Genomic DNA, 18,919 nt, shown 5'->3' with positions numbered 1-18,919 from the left:
TTGTTTTTTGAATCCCTGGCTTGAAGGCTTTAGTAACATAAAAACCTTGTGTATTGCCAAACAGAGCCTACTGTAGGCTGCAAGTCCTCATAATGGCTACCAATATCCAATCACAGCTCATATTTGGCACCCCCAGGAACTTTTTGCAAGCTTGTGTTGCTCCCCAACTTAGTTTTAGATTTGAATGTGGCCCATGGGTAAAAAAAGGTTGGGGACCCCTGCCATAGACCATGATTTAATATTGGGCCAATCGTGGTGTGTGTGGGCCTCTGAGTATTTAAAATGCCAGGACCTACCTATTAAACATCTATTTAATTCTACAGAGTACTCTCAGTGCCAGGAGGAATAAACAACATAAACTTTCAGTTTGATTCCTCTTTTAGAATATTTAGTTTGTCTGGAGCAGTCCCAGTGATACTATAAGCTATAAGATATAAATGCTATAGATTTTTGGGTCAGTCATTCATGTATTTGGTATCATACATTGAATTTAAGGGGAACCAAAGAAATTCCATTAGCTTCCTGTGTCAGAAATTTGGATCATGGTGAAAAGAGCATGTTGTTAGTCTGCTGGATTCAGAAGTCTTGGGTGGGCGCCTCTTTACTTCAACATTCCAGTTATTTTCACAGACCCGGGGTGCTTTTCACCAGAGCACAGCGATGTGATGTGTTCATTGGTCCCAGATATCTCTTGTGCTACCCAAGCTCAGTAGAATACTTCTTGGGAGCTTATTGTACTGTAGCTTCACCCAGTTTAAACCAGTGCAAGGGATACCAGGCTCCAATAAAAACATGGTATCATGGCACCGTCTCCCAGGAGTAATAAGTATCCTGTTTCCAATACTCATAAAGATCAGCTGGCATGGACACTATGATCAATAAGATTTGTGCAGTATGATGGCCTGACCAGCTTCATTCTACTGTATTCAATAGTGTGGGAAAGCAATGTCCAGCAGGGGCAAGGAGATTAATATCAAAATGTCTTTAAAAGGCCTAGGCCAAACAGAACAAAGAAGCTAATACAGCTGTACCTTGCACATAAATAAGCTTAACCCATGATCTGCCTCTCTTACCATGCCTCAACTTAAAGGGCAAGCAAAACCTGGAATGATATGGATTAATATTTGGACCCAGGGCTGCTGAATAGCTTCACACATCCAATAGCAGTATCATTGGTAAGTTTAAATCCCTCATTTAGCAGAAGGATCCTTCCTGGATACCCTGGTGGGGTGGGATCCTCCTCTATCTATTGTTCCAGAGAGAGGCAGATGTGCTGTGCACCCGTGGGGAGCAGGGTACTAGGGTAATATATAGATGAAAAGCAAAGGGGTATCAATTCATGTAAATTAAAATTATGCACACCTCCCTTTGGCCCAGGGCTCATAGAGCTTTTCCACTAGGCAAATACCTTTCTATACCTAGGGACCCTAAATAAAAATAATAGCATGTTAATAAGCTGGCCCATCCAGGACAGAAGCCTTCTAATGACAGTGACATGTTTATGGGTCAGTTCTTTCTAAACCCAAAGTGTACAAAAAACAACAATATTTTATGGGTCAATCCCACTTAGGCCCAAAACATCCTACTGGTATCTTTATTGGGATAGTCCCTACTAGGCCCATAATGTACTAAGAATAATGACACGTTAGTACGTCTGTAACACCAAAACCCAGTCTAGTACAATGTACTAATCCCAGTTATATGTTTGTATACACAATATGTAGTGTTTATGTTGATGTTTAATTATGAAAAAGTGTCCTTCAAGGCTTTGGACACTGACCAAAACTCTGGCCTCTATAAAAATCAACAGGATCGGGCCCAGACATGGCTCCTTCCTTCCTTTTACCTCTTAATTTTTAACACCTCTTTTCACCTGTTTCTCCCACCCCTGCCACACAGGGGTATATTTATCAAAAAGTGAAGTTAATAGTGAAGTTCCGCCACTAGAGTGAAATTCCGCCACTTTCCATTCATTTCTATGGGATTTTTATAGGCGTATTTATCAAAGGGTGAACTTTCACCCATTGATAAATACGCCTTTCAAAATCCCATAGAAATTAATTGAGAGCTGCGGAATTTCACTCTAGTGGCGGAACTTCACTCTTTGATAAATTTACCCCTTAATTCCTTCTCTTTTCAGTTACTGCTTTCCCTTGCACTACAGGTGTCCATCATCTCAAAAGTTCCCTGACAGGACTATGGTACTATAAAAAAGCAAAAACACAAATAAAATATGTATCAAAAGCTTTATTTATATAATAGATGCTAATTTTTTAATTTATGATTTATTCATATTCATTGAGGTTGGAAAGGACTCACATTCATTGAGTTCATGTTTTAGTTTTAAAGGAACCTGCCTATTTAATAGTTGATCCAGAGGAAGGCGAAAAACCCCATCTGAAGCCAGAGTCAATTTGCCTCAGGGGGAAAAAATTCCTTCCTGACTCCCAAATGGGCAGTCGGACAAGTCCCTGGATCAACTTCAACTAAAAGCTCATGTCAGAATCCCTGTGTTTTTTCCCTTGCTAAATTGTCATACAACCCTCTCTAAATTATAAGTGCAGAGACACACGTGGAGGTTCTAGGAGATTTAGTCACCCGGCAACAAATCGGCTCCTCTTCGGGCGACTAATCTCCCCAAACTGCCTTCCCGCTGGCTAGAATCTAAATCGCTGGTGGGATGGCACTCGGAGTGCCTAGTTTTGCAAGTCGCCTGAATTTGCCTCACAAGGAAACTTCCGGCGACTTCGGAAAATTATGCGCTCCGATTGCCATCCCGCCGGCGGTTTAGATTCTAGCTGGTGGGAAGGCAGTTCAGGGAGATTAGTCGTTTTAAGAAGAAGTGATGTGTTGCCAGGTGACTAATCTCCCCGAATCTCAAAGTGTGTCTCTGCCCTAAGGGATTGTGGTGGAGGATTTTCTGCTATGGTGATGTGAGGCTGCTTAAAAACAAAATGTCAGTTTGAAGGTATTGTTGGAGTAGAAGAAAAAATAATGAAGCCATACCACTTGAGGTGCAGATGGGGGCTATGAATTAAAAGATAAACTAGAGAGGGTGCAGTATGTGGAGGGGTGTGTGTGTATGATGATATGAAAAATAGAAAACAATAAGAGTGCATGCAGGGATTGAAAATGTGAGTTGGAGTTAAATAAATGAAGTAAAAAAGCACCAATGGTGAAGCAATAGGGAGTTGAAGAAACTACTATTTTAAGGGGCCTTAGTTTTAGTGGTTGCTGTGAGGTGGTTTGAAGACAATATAAAGTTACGAGGAAATATTGTTGGAGTGGAAAATAAGAAGAATAAAGATGGCCGGTGGTGCAAATGGATTGGTTTGTATAGAGAAAGACCATTTGCTGAGGATGCACCGCTGTAGATATTATATACAGTAGTGGAGGACTGTAAGAAAGATGATTTCGGTAGGAGGAAGTGGAGGGGTATGTGAGTGTGTTTTAACTGTGGCAGGTGTAATATGTAATGCTAACGGAGATGAAAATGCTGGAAGTATGTTAGCATGGTGGTAGAGTTGTAGCAGAATAAGAAAGAGAGTCTGGTTGTGGATACAAAGATGCATGAAAAGAAGAATGGATGTTACAAAATAAGATACAACTGCTGGAGCTGTGGACTATAAAGGCAAAATCTAACTGGTGGAGCTGTGACAATTAAATGTGGACACCACTGTTGGAGCTGTGATAGTGTAAATACAGATGGTAGTGGAAAACCAGAAAGGAAGACATTTCCTGAAGTCAAGCTGAGGTCTGGGCAGGCTGAGTTCAAGCATAATCAGGGACAGGCCAAAAGACAGAGGCAGGCTGAGTTCATTCATGGTCAGGGATACGCAGAGGTCAAGAGGCTGGCAGAGTTCAAGCATAATCAGGGACAGGCCAAAAAACAGAGGCAGGCTGAGTTCATTCATGGTCGGGGACAGGCAGAGGTCAAGAGGCAGGCGGAGTTCAAGCAATAGAAAGTCCAGGAATCAGGCCGAGTCATAATCCAGAAGTCAGAAGCAGCAAAAATAAGATCAAGAGCGAGGAAACATAACCAAGCTCAATATATTTCCTTTGGTGTCTCTTTAATGAAAAGGCTTAAACATGCACACGCGATGTTATAAAGTCAGATATGGTGCGTGGATGTGCACATAGATGGCAGCAAGTGCCAAGAATGCGCAAAAGAATGTGCACTCCCACATCTGCACACAGGCAGACAGGATGCTGGAGGGCACAGTGGAGCCTTACCGAAAGTATGAATGCAGGTGGAGTTGCATGAGCTTAAGACACCTCTGGTGAAAAGGTGATAGTCTTCAGTAAAATGAAGAAAACACACCAGAATAATGCTGATGCTGCATAATGATGAGCTGCAGATGTTGAAGGTGCAGCAGATGGTAGAATGTGCTGGTAGAGGTGCAGAAGAATAAGGAGAAGAGGCTGTTGTTGGAACTATAGTAGATGGAAACTTAGGCATCACAAGTGGAGCTGTGGTTCTTGAAAAAGCGGCTTGTGTGGCATGTGGACCTGTGAAAAGATTGACAGTCTGGTGGTAAAGGTGCACTAGAAGGGAGAGAAAAGGCTGGTGGTGGAGCCATTAGATGGAAAGTAAGGTACCACTGGTGGTGATGTGGTCCTTCAAAGTGAGACTGCTGGTGGAGTTGCAGGATCTCAAGACACCACTAGTGAAAATATGGTGGTCTGAAAAGGATACAGTAAGTATGGAGCTCTGGATGAAGGTGAAGACACTGTCAGTGGATGTTCAAGACACGACTGGTTCAGCTATGGTGGCTTAAAAGGAGATGGTTCTGGTGGAGCTGTCATTGGCACTGGTGCTGTTTGAGAAACAAAATAAACATCAATAAGTAATACTGTTTATCATTATGAATATCCGTGTAAAAAAACGGTGTACATTTTTTTACGAATTTTTTCTTTTTGTTGGAAGCAATGTATAATAATGGCTTTAAATCTGGCATTCACATGGTGTAAACATATACAGCTTGATAAATTCCGTTAATTTTACTAATACTTTTGCCCCAAAGTCTGCAGGGATGACTAGGAAAGGAAAGATGGCAAATCAGTTAATTCTCCAGGGCTGGTTCATTTATCCACCACTGCTTGATGTGTGTATGCACCCAATTATCACTTAGGTCATGGAGAGGATTTTGATCGGAAAATGCATTCGATTTTTTTTTAGCAGAAATCCACCTCTTGTGTGCAGTGACAGGTGGATTTAGTTACTGTCGATGCATACACACACTGGGTAGAAGGGGACCAAATTGGGATTTGTCCGCCGGCATTGAAAATATTGTCCTAAAGCTCTCTAGGACCAATATGTAGGAATATTTAATGAAGATGGTACCTTTCCCTGTGGATGTTTCTCCTTGGATGTTATTAAGGAGGTTCATCTTGAGCACTGATGTTATTTGCCACAAGATCAGTAAGAGGGAAAGCCCTCCAGTGCCATTTGCTCAGCCACACTTTGTTCTGGCAATGTCTGGGGAGTGCAGAAGGACCAAGCACTCTGCAGCTTCTTCATGGTCCAGACAGCTGCTCCCTTCAATCCTGTGTAAATGAATAAAATCACAGTAAGGAAATAGCCAAAATTAATATCATGTTTTTGTTTAATTTATTGGATAAAAGCTAGTGAGTGTGTATTGATGCACAGAATTGCTACAGGATAAAATGTGCATGATTCAAAAATAAAAATGCAAATTGTCTTAGAATTCCATTGTCAATGTTACCCTAAAATGTAATGAGGTTTAAAAAAAGGAAAGGGCCATTTACTTGGGGTACCAAAATATAGGCACCCCAAGTGAATGTATATACTTTCCTGAAACCCTGGGCCGTTGCAGTTTTCTGCTGATAGGAGCACCGGCCTGGGGTTTAAGGTAAGTATAAACAATAACTTGGTAATTTGAACCAAGTAATAAACCTTCTCTCTTATCCCTAAATTATTATTCCTAGCGCCAATATAAAACGACCACCTTTTTCAGTTTCTCAATTTAGTGCTGATATAAGTTATGCAAAAGTGTGGGGGGGTTTATACTTAACATAATGGATTCACTAACCTTTCTTGGTCAGATGGTTCTGCAGCACCTGAAGGTGTTTCTTTATTTCAGCCCTAATTGTCTTCTTTGGGGGCAGTTCAGTAATGAACGGGTGCTGCAGAAGTTCTTCAGCACTCCACCTCTTTGATGGTTCCTTTTCCAGACAAGATTTGACAAAGGACACAAAATTCTGTGACCTGTAAAAAAATATTGAAATGAGAACAGCTTTTAGCTTTATCTAATCAAACAAAATGCAGTGACTTTGGGTTTTAGCTATAAATGCAGAGTATTGCCTTGTTTGATGTACCCACTTTAATCCAGTTCAACTGTGGCTACATGGACAGGTAGTACCCAAGGGGTATGTAGGTATGTAGAGGATTTAGTGGAGAGAAGTATAAAGGTGAGAAAAAGATCATTATTCCCAGAGAGGTTTTACACAGTAACTACACACAAGCACATCATGAGCTGGGAAGGACTCACCAGGTCTTTGATTGAAGCTCCGGTGCATCGTTGTTCAGTATGAGGTCTGACACTGGATACTGATTGGCATATGCTAAAAGTAAAAAAAAAAAAAAAAAAAAAATATATATATAATAATATATATATTATTATATATATATAAAATATATATATATAATATTTATATATATATATAATATAATATATATATATATTTAGACCATTCATACAAATACTGTATAAGATATTCAATTATTTTATTCATTGGAGCAGCAGAAGACAATTATGAGTCACTTACGTGTTTCTCCCTCGGCCATTTCGATGGCAGTAATCCCCAGGGACCAGATGTCACACTGGAAAAAAAGACACCAAAAAGCATTAGAAGGAGCGATTGGCTTAGTGTATTTGTAAGTTACTTGTTGCCCAGTTGGTTTTTCCACCAGTGCCTACGTACAATGAATGGAAAACACAGAAGAATTGGCACCTATGGCTTCAAGTTTAGCTCTTCTGTAACATAAATTGATGTTAACTGAATGCAGCACTCATTTGTGCAGACAGGAGGGAAGAGGTTAGAGAAAAATGTACAGTAACAATGAAAGTTAAGTGCACCAAGTATCATAAGTACAACATACTTTGGTGTCATACGCCACTGGTTTGCCTCTCCTCCTTATGGCCTCGGGCGCCATCCAGTGCACAGTGCCTTCACTCTCATAGCACTTTCCAGTCTGTGGGTCCAGGTCCCAGCAGAGTCCAAAATCGACTGAAATGACAAATGAATGAAAAATTTATTTTTAAATGCAATAACATAAAGACCTGTATTATGAAACCCTCTGACTCTATATTCACAGAAGCTTTCCGTCATATTATAACTGTTTTACTCACTCAGTTTCACCTTCCCTTTCTCTGTAAACATTATGTTTGGGCTCTTGATGTCCCGGTGCACGGCTCTGTTCTTGTGGATGTGCTTGAGTGCCTGGGGGGATTGAGATTCATGTTATAAGACTATAACAGATATCGGTCTAAGCATATATATATATAATATATATATATATATATATATATATATATTATATATATATATATATATATATATATATATATATATATATATGTGTGCGTAAAGCAAATCTGGCCTTACCTTTAACACTTCTTGGCAGACATAGCCAATCCAGGTCTCTCTCAGGGATTGGCCTTCGGTGGAATTTATCATGTCATGTAGGGAGCCGCCCCCACAGTATTCAAGGACAATCTGCAGTAGAAAAATAGAAATAAATTATTTAAGGCCTTCTATTACCTTTAATGGAGATCCCTTGGCACAAAAGGGATAAAATGTGATACAGCAAATAATTTCTTACCTCCAGCAGCTCCGATGAACACTCATTAAGTGGAGCACTATAATAGGCTCCATGGAAAGCAGCGACGTTCTTGTGGCCGCCGAACTTCCGGAGAAAACTAACTTCCCGGCAAACAGACTCTTCATCCTGGAGTGGGATAACGGGAAACTCTTTAGCTCACATAGTCGACCACACAAATTAGGAATGATATGGAGAATGGAACTATAAAAATACACTACCCTGCTGATGTTGGCCATCTTCACAGCCACCACTCCTTTGCGATGGTGGCGACCCTGTAACACAGATAGAAAAGGTTTAACTGACATTCAATATTAGCTGCAAATATCAAGATTCATTTTGGGAATAAATGGAGTTTACTGTCTATTCTATTTGGGGACCACAACATGCCACTAGCACTTGAAGTTGCTTCCAGTTCCCCCTGCCATTTAGTGATTGGTTTTTCCCTTACCTTAAACACTTCTCCAGTTCCACCCTCTCCGAGAAGCACGTCCTTGGTCAGCCGACCATCAGGAGGCTGGAAAATAGAATACAATAAAAGAGGAATTTTATTGATAACATAATATGCCACAGGGTATCAAAAAAATGTATCACTTACCTGGGGGGACAGACAGAGGAAGAGGGGAGGATTGGCAATAAGGTACTTGAAATAGAGAGGCAACTGCCAGGTGGGAGGGTTTTACAACTGGGCGGGGGCATCACCAAACCTACTGCGAGATTCAATGCTCAAGCAGCCCCTACAGTCATGTATTTTACCCTATTTTCTACTCACCTTATAAGTCTCGGAGAGGGAACCACATTCTGCTTGTCGCTGAGGGAAAAAAGAAAGATCATTAGTGTAAAGGGACTTTATATGGTCCAACACTTGGCACTAAATGGTACTTCCTAGTATGACTCTTTCCCCAAAGTTACTACTCAGTAAAGTATACAGGACAGTGATGCAATTAGAAGTTTCTGAGCCCCATAGCACAATCATTTTAGGGCACACTAAGGCATTTTCATGAACCCATTTATTGATTAATACCCCACGTGCCACCTAAACCTCTGACCCCCCCAAACCACTGTCCCCCTAAACCTCTGGGCCCCCATCAGTCTCAGGGTCTCCTTCCTCTATAGTTAAACCCCTGGATAAGAACCGAACTATTATTAATTTATAGTGACATGTAATTCCCTTATAATACAGCTGGGTACAGATTTCAAGTTTACAGTCTGATTCTGTAAGAAGCTGCCCCCAATATGTACCCTTTATAAAGGTGCATATGGCCTGCTCTGTGTTACTGAATGGGTTAACATTGTATACTTTACTTAAAATTGTATACTTTAAACCCTTAATTTAAATAAAATGGTATCGGCTGCCTTACCTTCCTCTGGGGGGCCCAGAATGGCATTGCACCCCCAGTCTTTGTGCTCTCAAAAGAGCAGTTGGGAATGAAAAAGCGATATCAGCAGACGTCAATGAAAGATGTTATTTATAACAGACGTGAAAAAAAGGTGTAAAAATTCGCTGAATATCGCTTTGAAAAACTTTGAAAGTAGATTTGAAAATCTCTCCAAAATCACTCCGAAATCGCTTCGTCGCTCAGAACTTTCACTTTAAGGTAGAGGAAAAGAAAGAAGAGATTGTGAGCTCACGTGCACCGGCCCTCTCTGCTGTACATATCAGCATACACTGCCTTATATCAGTATTCACACCTTGACAGCAATAACATTGCAGCAATAACAGCTTTGGAATGAAAGTTCCCCTTTGAATCAAATTGTACTTGGCCCCGTCCTTCCATCTATTATAACATGGTGCCCAGTTCCTGCTAATGAAAAGAAACCTCACAGTTTTATTTTATCATCACTAGAATTTAGATTTCAGCAACAACTGATGTTGAAGCTCTGATGAGGCTGCTGAGAGTTATGTGTAATATAGAGAGCGATCATATGAGACAATTTGCAGTTTTTATTATTTGTTATTTTTTTTAGTTATTTAGCTCTTTATTCAGCAGCTCTATAGAATCCCCGACCAGTAGCTTGTGAGCAACATGTTGCTTTGCAACTCCTTGGATGTTGCTCCCAGTGGCCTCAAATCAGGTGCTTATTTTTGAATTATTGGCTTGGAGGCAAGTTTTTGTTGCATAAACCCAGGTGCACTGCCAAACAGAAAACTCGTTAGGGACAATCCACAATGGATACCAAATGGCCATCCGCTTATTTGGCACCCCAAGAACTTTTTCATGCTAGTGTGCTCCACTCCTTTACTTCTGATGTTGCTCAAGGTCAAAAGGTGGGATCCTGATGTAGAGAGGATATTTTGAGACAATTGCAACTGATTTCATTTTTCTATATTGTGGTTTCAGTTATTTAGCTTTTTATCAGGCAGCTCTTCGGTTGCAAATTTCATTCTGTTGCTGGCTCCAAATTACCTGCAAACCATGCTTGATTTAAATGAGAAATGTAATATTAGGGAGGTCTGAATAGAAAGGAGTAATAAAAGTAGCAATAACCTTAATGTGTAGCCTTACAGAGCATTGTTTTAAGACGGACAGTGTCCCCTATTGAAAGCTGAGAAGAAGCAAATAATTGAAAACTTAAAATTAAATAACGAGACCAATTGAAAAGTTACTTAGAATTGGCTTTCTAAAATACTAAAGGTAAACTTAAAGGTGAGCACCCCTTTAACTTCAAATCAGAGAAGAGCACTGACATTGCCACTCACCATAATGTTGTACTACAGTTCCAGATACCTTTTTAACCCGCTGTCATGCTGCCATATACATAGTACCCAGGTGTAAGAGTGGCTGATGGAGGAGATGAGCAAAAACTGCAAAGGTATCTGGGCATGCTGGGAGTTGTAGTATTTATTTATGGGGGAACTAGATAACTATGGGCAAAGCTCAGGGCAGACCAGAATTTCTAGGAAACAAATGGCCCTGCCTATACAATGGCTAGTGAGGGGGCATGCTGATCTACCCCATCTAAAGCTCACCAGTCTATAAAAGGGATCAGATCATTTGACACTTTAAATCTCCCCATCTTTGTATTTCTGTAGACTTAAGGGTTTTCCATGAGAAAGGACACGGTTGAAGCAGGGAAGGTATTTCTTTTCCAGGATGCTCTTTAGCCTGAGTAACTCCCAGCATGCACAGGTGCCCTTTTGCTACTGGTTTATGCAAAAATTAATTGGTGGAGATCATGGCTACATAACAAAAAGCTCATAGGTGATACATTGTTAACCATCCTCATCCCCATGGAGCAGTCCAGGTGATGACATCATTGCTAGCAACAGATACTGACATTGCTGACTGTTTAACAGGATGTACCAATGCATAGGTGGGGTTAGGGTTATCAATCGGCAAAGAAAAGGGGGGTAGCAATAATGGCAGCTCTTATACTCAGCACGCTGATAGGGAATGGTGGGACTTGTAGGTCAGTAACAGTTACAAGACTAAAGGCTGATGGTCTTATAGGGGATGCTGGGACTTAAAGGTCAGTAAAAGTTACAAGACTAAAAGCAGATGGTCTTACATGGGATGGTGGGACTTGAAGGTCAGTAAAAGTTACAAGACTAAAGGCTTATGGTCTTATATGGGATGCTGGGACTTGAAGGTCAGTAAAAGTTACAAGACTAAAGGCTGATGATCTTATATGGGATGCTGGGACTTGTAGGTCAGTGATAGAAGACTCAAAGCTAAAAGACTGATAGGGGTGCTGGGACTTGTAGGTCAGTGACAGTTAGATGACTAAAGGCTGATGGTCTTATAGGGGATGCTGTTGGGAGCATTAGACATTTCAGATCAGTAAAAAGCAATGGCTGCCTGTCATTAACTTTACCCTGAAGAGCTTTTACAGAAGGCAATTTTATATACAAAATGAGCAAACTGAACAGCAAGTGCTGCCCCATTCCTTCCCTAACCCCAACTCTCACAATCACTTTTTATATTCATTAAAATACAAGAATATGAGTAAAACCAAGGATAATACTCCCAGGCGCTACTCAGTGGCACAATTAAAGTCGATTTTCTGCATTTCTATTAAATCCCCCCCCCCCCAGTGTGTGTGCTGGTCCACTCACCTCTGATCCCAGAAATGAAAGTGAGAAAACCGTTATTTTAACAGTCATTTAGCCATGCAGCCAATCACATGATTTCTTATACCAACTGTGATTGGCTGCAAAGTTGGCACACATGTTGCTAAGGTAAATGGGACCCTAGCAACCAGATGACAGTTACAATTAAAAACTGTAGGGCAGTGCAACTAAAGAGAAAATCATTACAAAATGAAGTCCAAATACAAATGATATTCCTGTCTACCTTACTGATTTTCAATGTGTGATCTCACCCAGGCAGCTACCAACGGTCATCCATCAGACTTATGGCAGCATCAAGGTGACTGTTGGTGGCTGACAATATCACAGCTCTGACAGTTCTATCTCAATATCCTTTAAACTAGACACGTGAATACAGTGTGACTTATAGAAATAGATGTGAATAGCAATATATTAGAAGAGGAATCTGGTACCCAATACTATTTTATACTTCTGTGAATGTTTAGTCTCCCTGTTTCCCCATTCCTCCCCCCATGCTCAACTCTCTCATATTCACTTTTAAAATTAAAAAATATGTGCAAAACCAAGGCTAATATCCGAGGTGCTACCTACTGACTCTCTTAAATGGCAATTTTCTGCATTTATGTCATTATTTTCCTTAAAATATCCCCCTAGTGTGTTTGTGTGTCCACTCACCTCTGATCCCAGAAATGAAAGTGAGAAAACCGTTATTATAACTGTCAAATGAAAAATCAGGTCATGTGACAGAGTGACTGGAGGTGGCTGGGAAAATGGCAGCAACAATTTAAAAAAACAAAAAAAACGACAGAGAAACGTACATTGCAATACAATTACATGCGGAATCTAGATGCGAAATGAAATTTATGGCCTCACTGCCAATATAAGACTTTACAGTGTGCCAGCACTAATTTAATATCACATGAACCTCTATAGATATGAACATTATAGAGAGTAATTACATTTCCTGAGAAATTGGCTCCAGCTGGTGAGGAAATGCCATATTCACAGATCTCATCTGTCTCGTTGAGTTCTCCATTGGCCACAGTATCATCTCCCAGGGTGCCCTCGCCAGTGACGGACCCACAGTAGGTGTGAGAAATCTCTGCAATAAATCTTCCTTGTTGATAGAAGGTCTGCAGTGATGCTCTCTCCCACCTTGGATGAAGATTCTCATCTTTCTCATACCGCGACCTGCTGAGGGGGTAACCCTTTTTAAATCACAGGGATTTTAGAGTTACAGTAAAGAAGAATAAATCAATGTATAAATATTATTGTGTTCCTGATTTATTTTTCTATTAAACAGACCAACTACAGTCAGTGTCGGACTGAGACACCAAGGCCACACCCAAAAACCTTAGCTCAGGGGCCCATTCTCAGTTATATTATTTTTCCTCTCCTCACTCAACCTCTATTCTCCTTGTCTCGTTTCTTTACATACTATAATCTAACATTCCATCTATTTTCTCTTTGTTCTCATAGAAATAGGGAATGGCCATGAAATAGGCCAAATGTTTTAAAAGCATGAGGGTCCACTGACACCTGGGCCCACTGGGAGTTTTCCTGGTATCCGGTGAGCCAGTCCAACACTAACTACAGTATACTTACACTTTGTATGAGTTAAATTGTCAGTGTCCATTCACAGCTGCATTCCTGGTGCCCTTACATTGGCAAGTGGTATGGCAGTTCTGCCCAGCAAAGGAAGAGGATAACATGAATAGGGGGATATTAATGGAAGTATAAAGGTGGCATTAAATAAAGGGCTTATACTAAAAAGTCAATGAAAGACCTTACAAGATTAGACAGCAGGTATATGATTCTTGATATACATCAGTGTTATGGCAGTTAGACAACATCTATTGTAAGTGCAGGTATTTTGATATACAAGGGCTCTGTGTGTAAATTCTGGTGTAACTCTGGTATACGCAGGGTTATAAACAAGTGCCTCACAGCTTTACTATATGGAATTATTGCCAAAGGGCAGGGTTAATTCACATGGTGCAGCTTTATAAACATAACTTACATTTTACACCAGTTTTATGCTTTTTTGGTATGGAAGTAACACACACAGCCCCACCCCCATCCCTTTGTCACACACAAGCACATCATGGAGGACTTTCTGTGAGAGAAACCATCCCCTGCAAGTTTAGCCAGTGAGTGGGAGGGAAGTAACCTGCAGTCAATGGGAGAGCAGCATCTTGCATCATGGCTGCAAATGGCCACGTCCTGTCATTTTAGCCAGTGGAAGAGAGTATCCTGCAGCCAGTGAGAGAAGGAATCTTGCCTCAGCTTTTCCTGTAACTTTAGCCAATGGGAAAGGAAGTGTTGCCTCAGCTCTAATTGCCAATGGGAGAGGGAGTCATGCCTCAGTTCTAATTTCCTGTAACTTTAGCCAATGGGAGAGGGAGTCTTGCCTCAGCTCTAATTTCCTGTAACTTTAGCCAATGGGAGAGGAAGTCTTACCTCAGCTCTAATTTCCTTTAACTTTAGCCAATGGGAGAAAGCTTCCTGCAGTGATTCCAGAGATTGAGTGTGGGAGGGAGAAGCCCAGAGAGAGCAGGCACAGCAGAGGGAGACCTGTCTAGACAGAAGTGCTGTTCTGCCTGTTATGAAGTAAGTGCTGGGCTGCAGGCAGGGGGATTTCTATAGGGCAGTTGGTACCAGGCAGGACATAGTGCGACATGAGGGAGTTTTGTCAGAGTCCCTGTGGTAGAGTGAGGGGCAAGTTAAGTGGCATTTCTCCCAAGGTACTATGATGCTCATGTGTAGGCAGAGACACAGAGATCACACTTGATACTGATATTGAACATGGGCCCCCATTACTAACAAGGCTAAGGTGGATAGAGACCTGCTTTCCAAATAATATCACTTATTATTGGGTTATGTACTGTATAGTGCAAAACATCCACATGATTTATACTCTCTGCATAAATAGCACCCCAAGTTACAGAAGCTGTGACCCACTTTTTTGGATTTGTAGTGATGTGCAAGCTGGCTGCAGCCTTTTTCTACCCCACTTTGGCCTCTGCACATGCCTTTTTATGTACTCGTGCAGACCCCGCCCCTTTCATGACTTCACAGCTGGGCGGGCATATAAAGAGGGAGTGGTCAGGGTTAGGGTCAGGTGTGGGCTGGGGCATAGCAGGTTAGGTTCAAATGGGGGTCGCGGTTTCCCAACCCACACATCACTATGGTTTGCCATAGTCATACATCTGCATATAATAAGGAATAAATATTAATAAATAAATATTAAGTAGTATTCTATACTACAGGTACTATATAGTTAATAGCCTTATATCTTGTGCTGTTTTAATGTTCATTTATGTTGTGTATTCTAGAACAATGGCACCAATACACCATACTAGCTGATCCAACTACTCAGCACAAAGAGAAAAATTATTCTGGGAGCCTCAGTGCCTGGTTTATTGGAGATAATGTACATTGAAGAGAACATACATCAGCTGTCATCCATCAGATCCCACCCCTTGCTAACCACCAGCCCCCCAAAAGAAATACAAGAGCCACTCAGGACTAGTATGAAAACAGCAGATCCTTTTATTAATAAGTGTAATAAATTATTTAGACAAAAATTAGAATTGAGTTTATGACCAAAAGAGCGTGGAATCACGTGCTTGTCCCACTGTTAATACTGTAACGTGTTACCTGTCATACCAGTCACCCTCAGCAGCCACATTGGATGGGAATTTAGGGCATCCAAACATAAATCATCTCTCCAGAGAGCCTAATCCGCAGAGAATCAAATGCCCACACCTTTCTGACTGCCATTTACATTGCCTGCCCCTGTAAGTTGTGAAATTCAATCAAAAAGACCCACCAACTACAGACTCCAACAAATGGGTGGGATGGATGCTGCTCCTCTGCTCCAATTGATTTCCTTGGGAAAACCCTGTTTCCTGACTCAGTCAAAGCTCTACCTTCTATTTCCAGGTCTACAGGTACAGTTCTATTCCCTGCGCGCCCTCTCTCTCTCTCTCTCTCTGCTGATGTCACAGCCCTGAGACGAGACACGGGGAGATGGAGGGAGGGAGGCCAAGAGAGGAGGGACAGTCGGGAGAGCAGCTCAGAATGAAATGCTGAGAAGGGAAAGCGCACATCTCAGGAGTGAGGGGAAAAAGGATCAGGAGTGAAGGGGAAAAAGGAGAGCACAAGTACTGCTGCTGCCTTTAACCTTAAACAAATATGTGTATCCAACCATGTCCCTGCGTGATTGCTTTCTCCCCCGCACTGTCTCGACTAGGGTTGCCATCTTTTAAAAAAAAAAAAATACCGGGCAGTGGTGGGGGCGGATAATAAAGGGACGGACCGTGACGCAAAGGGGGGCGGAGCCGACGTTCAGCGGCACAAAAAGGGGTGGGCCACAGGGTAGCGCCGCAAAAGGGGAGGGGCCACATCGCAGAAGCCAAAGGAAATGTATGTTTTTACTGGAGGGCAAGGGCCTTTGTAAAGGGTATTACAAATTACCGGCAGCTACATTGCCGGTAAATCTGTAATACCGGCCCCGGCAGGTGTTTTACCGGCTAGGCCAGTAAAATACCGGCAGGGTGGCAACCCTAGTCTCGACTGAAAAGATCCCCTTTCCCTCATTACACCCAGTGCTGCAAGTTTAAACTTCAGTAAACATTTGCATTTAAGCCATTTCGTTGCCTAGTAAGTATGACAGTCAATGGGATTGCTCCGTGCAGAATGATGTGATATCAAAAGAGGGAGCTGTAGAGAATGTGTCTGGCCATTCATGTTTCATTTGTTGTATTTACAAATGGCTAAAACTATGGCAGCATAGGTATTCCCCTGTACTAAGCACAATTCAGCAGGAACAGTCCCTTAAGTTTGCTCATAGTCATAGTGTACAGAGAAATCCCATATATTGTAGTGGCTTCACATTTCATTTTGCCTGGGATCCAGCATGTCAGACTGAATGTCGGCCACCACACATTTTCACCTCACCAAATCTGCCCCTCCTTGTAAAAAGTTTGGACACCCCTGCTCTAAATTCACTTTTTGATATTGATAAATATTGATAAATATTACACTAGTGCCCCTTCCCCAATATACAGTCTACAGCCGCACTGGGTGAAAATAGGAGCCTAAACACACGCTGGGAAAGAACTAGAAACAAGACAGCAAGTCGGCAAGAACTATTTAGTGAGGGCAACTAACTAGATTTCCGCTAACTAGCAGGAAACACAAAAAAAAAATTCTCGCGCCATTTCCCCAGCAAACAGGGGCGGAGCAAGCAGCATCGTCATCGAAGGCGGCGCAGCTTCAAGGAAAGGGGCGTGGCTACGTTGTTGCGTGAGGGAACGCGGGAGCTGTGGAGAAAGTTTGGCGCGAGTGCAGCCTGGACTTGAAGGAACTGAACGCCGCGTGTCGTTCGCAAGTTGCAGCATGCCTGTGGGACAGAGCTCGGCCGAACCGGGTAAATAGCCGTCGCCTGCCGACCAAAATGACTTGCCTCCTGTAGCTGCGTTTATTTCATGACTTCATGTAATGTTATGTTACTGGACTTCCCAGAAGCCTCTCTTCCCCTGATAGACTGGTGCTATAAATGCGTGTAGTATAGTTCTGTAAGCAGAGCCCATTTGTGGGACTGGGTTTGTAGAGAACAGAGAGGGGATGTGTTTGGGGTCCCAGTGTGTTAAAAGGAATTACATTTGAGGGAAATGCATTGTTACATGTGTAATAATTAATTGCACCTTTCCCCTGTATTATGTCAGTGTTGTGTTTTAAACTTAACATTTAATCCACCCCTTCATTTTTTGGGAATCTAAGTTCCTGCAATACTTGTGTGTTGAGCTCTCTGTAGCCCTGAGTCTCTTGCACCTATAGACACAAGGAGCACCATATAATGCACACTAAATAACTCCTAGTACCCTGCTCTATCTGTGCACAAGTGCAATGTCCCCCTGCATTTATTTTATGTATTAATGTATTGTGCAGCAGCCATTACTCTGCACTGAGTCTCTGTGCCAATGTGATGATATCATGCATACATATTAACTAGTGCTCTGCATTGTGTCTCTGTAGCAGTGTAATGGCTTTCCTGCATTTTCCATATTGTGGAATTTGTAATAAAACGTTGCAGCACAGTACTGCGCATGTTTGTGGCACCCTTTATACTATGTCAGTTGCCGAATATTTGGCCTTTACGGTGTGACCGAACTAAGAAGGTGAGCCCACTAGATGAGAAGTTAAGGGACTTGCTGAGAAAACTGCATTAGTACTGTGTACAATGTCTCTGTACTAATATATAGTGAATAAAGGTCTTGTAAAATATAAGGATATTATTAGTTACCGAGGAGTTTCATGACCATATAAAAACATGAGGCCGAAGGCCGAGTGTTTTTATACAGGTCATGGAACTCCGAGGTAACTTCTAATATCCTCATATTTTACAACTGGGGGTACTTTATTTATTATAATACACAAATTTTAGTGAGTCATGTGACAGAAATGACATCACTACTCACCGTTTTATAACTGATGACATCACTACTCACCGTTTATAAGGATATAATTTACAGGATATTCATGGCTTTTGTGTATTATAATGGATTTCTTGCATGCTTTCACTCTATTGTGCAGCACCCAGTACTCTGCAATATCTGCAGTGCTGCTCCAGGCCTGAAACACCGGATTGGTGTCAGTTATCGGACCCAATGCTGCCCAAAGCCCAAAAATTGTACATAGCAAAACAAGAGACCTGTGGCACAGCTGATGCAATTGATTCGATGGTCAGGGTTTATTCAGCTCACAAAGCGGCAATGTTTCGGGCCTCTGCTGGGCCCTTTATCAAGCTTTCCTGCATGTATTCACTCTATTGTGCAGCACCCAGTACTCTGTATCAATACAATTGATCTCCTGCATGTATTCACTCAATTGTGCAGCACCCAGTACTCTGCATTATGTCTCTTTATCAATGTAATGGCTCTCCTGCATGTATTTACTCTGTATTGCAACACCCAGTACTGTGCTCTTTGTCCTCTGTGCCATAGTAATGGCTCTTCCTG

At 41.7% G+C, this 18,919-nt stretch overlaps 1 protein-coding gene and 1 long non-coding RNA gene across 6 annotated transcripts in view; one reads left to right on the top strand and one right to left on the bottom strand.

Moving 5' to 3' along the window:
• Positions 1 to 2,812: 2,812 nt before the first annotated feature.
• LOC121396267 (traf2 and NCK-interacting protein kinase-like) lies at positions 2,813 to 14,301 on the bottom strand. 5 transcript variants are annotated; one of them, XR_005962935.1, is made up of 15 exons: positions 13,500 to 14,301; positions 12,854 to 13,102; positions 9,205 to 9,434; positions 8,616 to 8,654; positions 8,295 to 8,360; positions 8,065 to 8,118; positions 7,847 to 7,972; positions 7,630 to 7,740; positions 7,374 to 7,464; positions 7,124 to 7,251; positions 6,790 to 6,844; positions 6,513 to 6,585; positions 6,054 to 6,229; positions 5,345 to 5,547; positions 2,813 to 4,817 (listed from the first exon to the last, which is right to left on the bottom strand). XR_005962935.1 is itself a non-coding variant. In XM_041571079.1 (15 exons), the coding sequence occupies exons 4-15, from the start codon at positions 9,229 to 9,231 to the stop codon at positions 5,420 to 5,422; spliced, it is 1,074 nt and encodes a 357-aa protein (XP_041427013.1). In that variant the 5' UTR covers positions 9,232 to 9,434; positions 12,854 to 13,102; positions 13,500 to 13,579; positions 14,065 to 14,301; the 3' UTR covers positions 4,793 to 5,419. The 5 variants fall into 5 exon arrangements, 4 of the variants coding, with proteins under 4 accessions (XP_041427013.1, XP_041427012.1, XP_041427014.1 ...); XM_041571079.1 differs by having other exon boundaries at positions 4,793 to 5,547; positions 13,500 to 13,579; positions 14,065 to 14,301; XM_041571078.1 differs by having other exon boundaries at positions 4,793 to 5,547.
• A 117-nt stretch (positions 14,302 to 14,418) lies between these two features.
• The window catches only part of LOC121396270, a 7,649-nt gene continuing 3,148 nt past the window's right edge, over positions 14,419 to 18,919 (top strand). The window contains exons 1-2 of the long non-coding RNA XR_005962936.1: positions 14,419 to 14,504; positions 15,230 to 17,328. This is a non-coding gene — a long non-coding RNA (uncharacterized LOC121396270). The remainder of the gene's footprint in view (positions 14,505 to 15,229; positions 17,329 to 18,919) is intronic.

Source organism: Xenopus laevis, chromosome 7S (assembly GCF_017654675.1).
Source record: "Xenopus laevis strain J_2021 chromosome 7S, Xenopus_laevis_v10.1, whole genome shotgun sequence".
In the NCBI taxonomy this organism is placed as follows: domain Eukaryota; kingdom Metazoa; phylum Chordata; class Amphibia; order Anura; family Pipidae; genus Xenopus; species Xenopus laevis.
Note: the sequence above shows the minus strand (reverse complement) of the source record. Positions and strands in the feature narration are given on the sequence as shown.

What these genes read in the sequence shown, in the direction of transcription:
- LOC121396267 (XM_041571078.1), bottom strand. Translation starts at nt 9,231, where the DNA reads ATGCCATTCTGGGCCCCCCAGAGGAAG. An exon ending in TCTGGGCCCCCCAGAGGAAG is followed by an intron (nt 8,655 to 9,204) that starts GTAAGGCAGCCG and finishes TTTTTCCCTCAG; the next exon opens with CGACAAGCAGAATGTGGTTC. An exon ending in AATGGCCGAGGGAGAAACAC is followed by an intron (nt 6,586 to 6,789) that starts GTAAGTGACTCA and finishes TTTTACTTTTAG; the next exon opens with CATATGCCAATCAGTATCCA.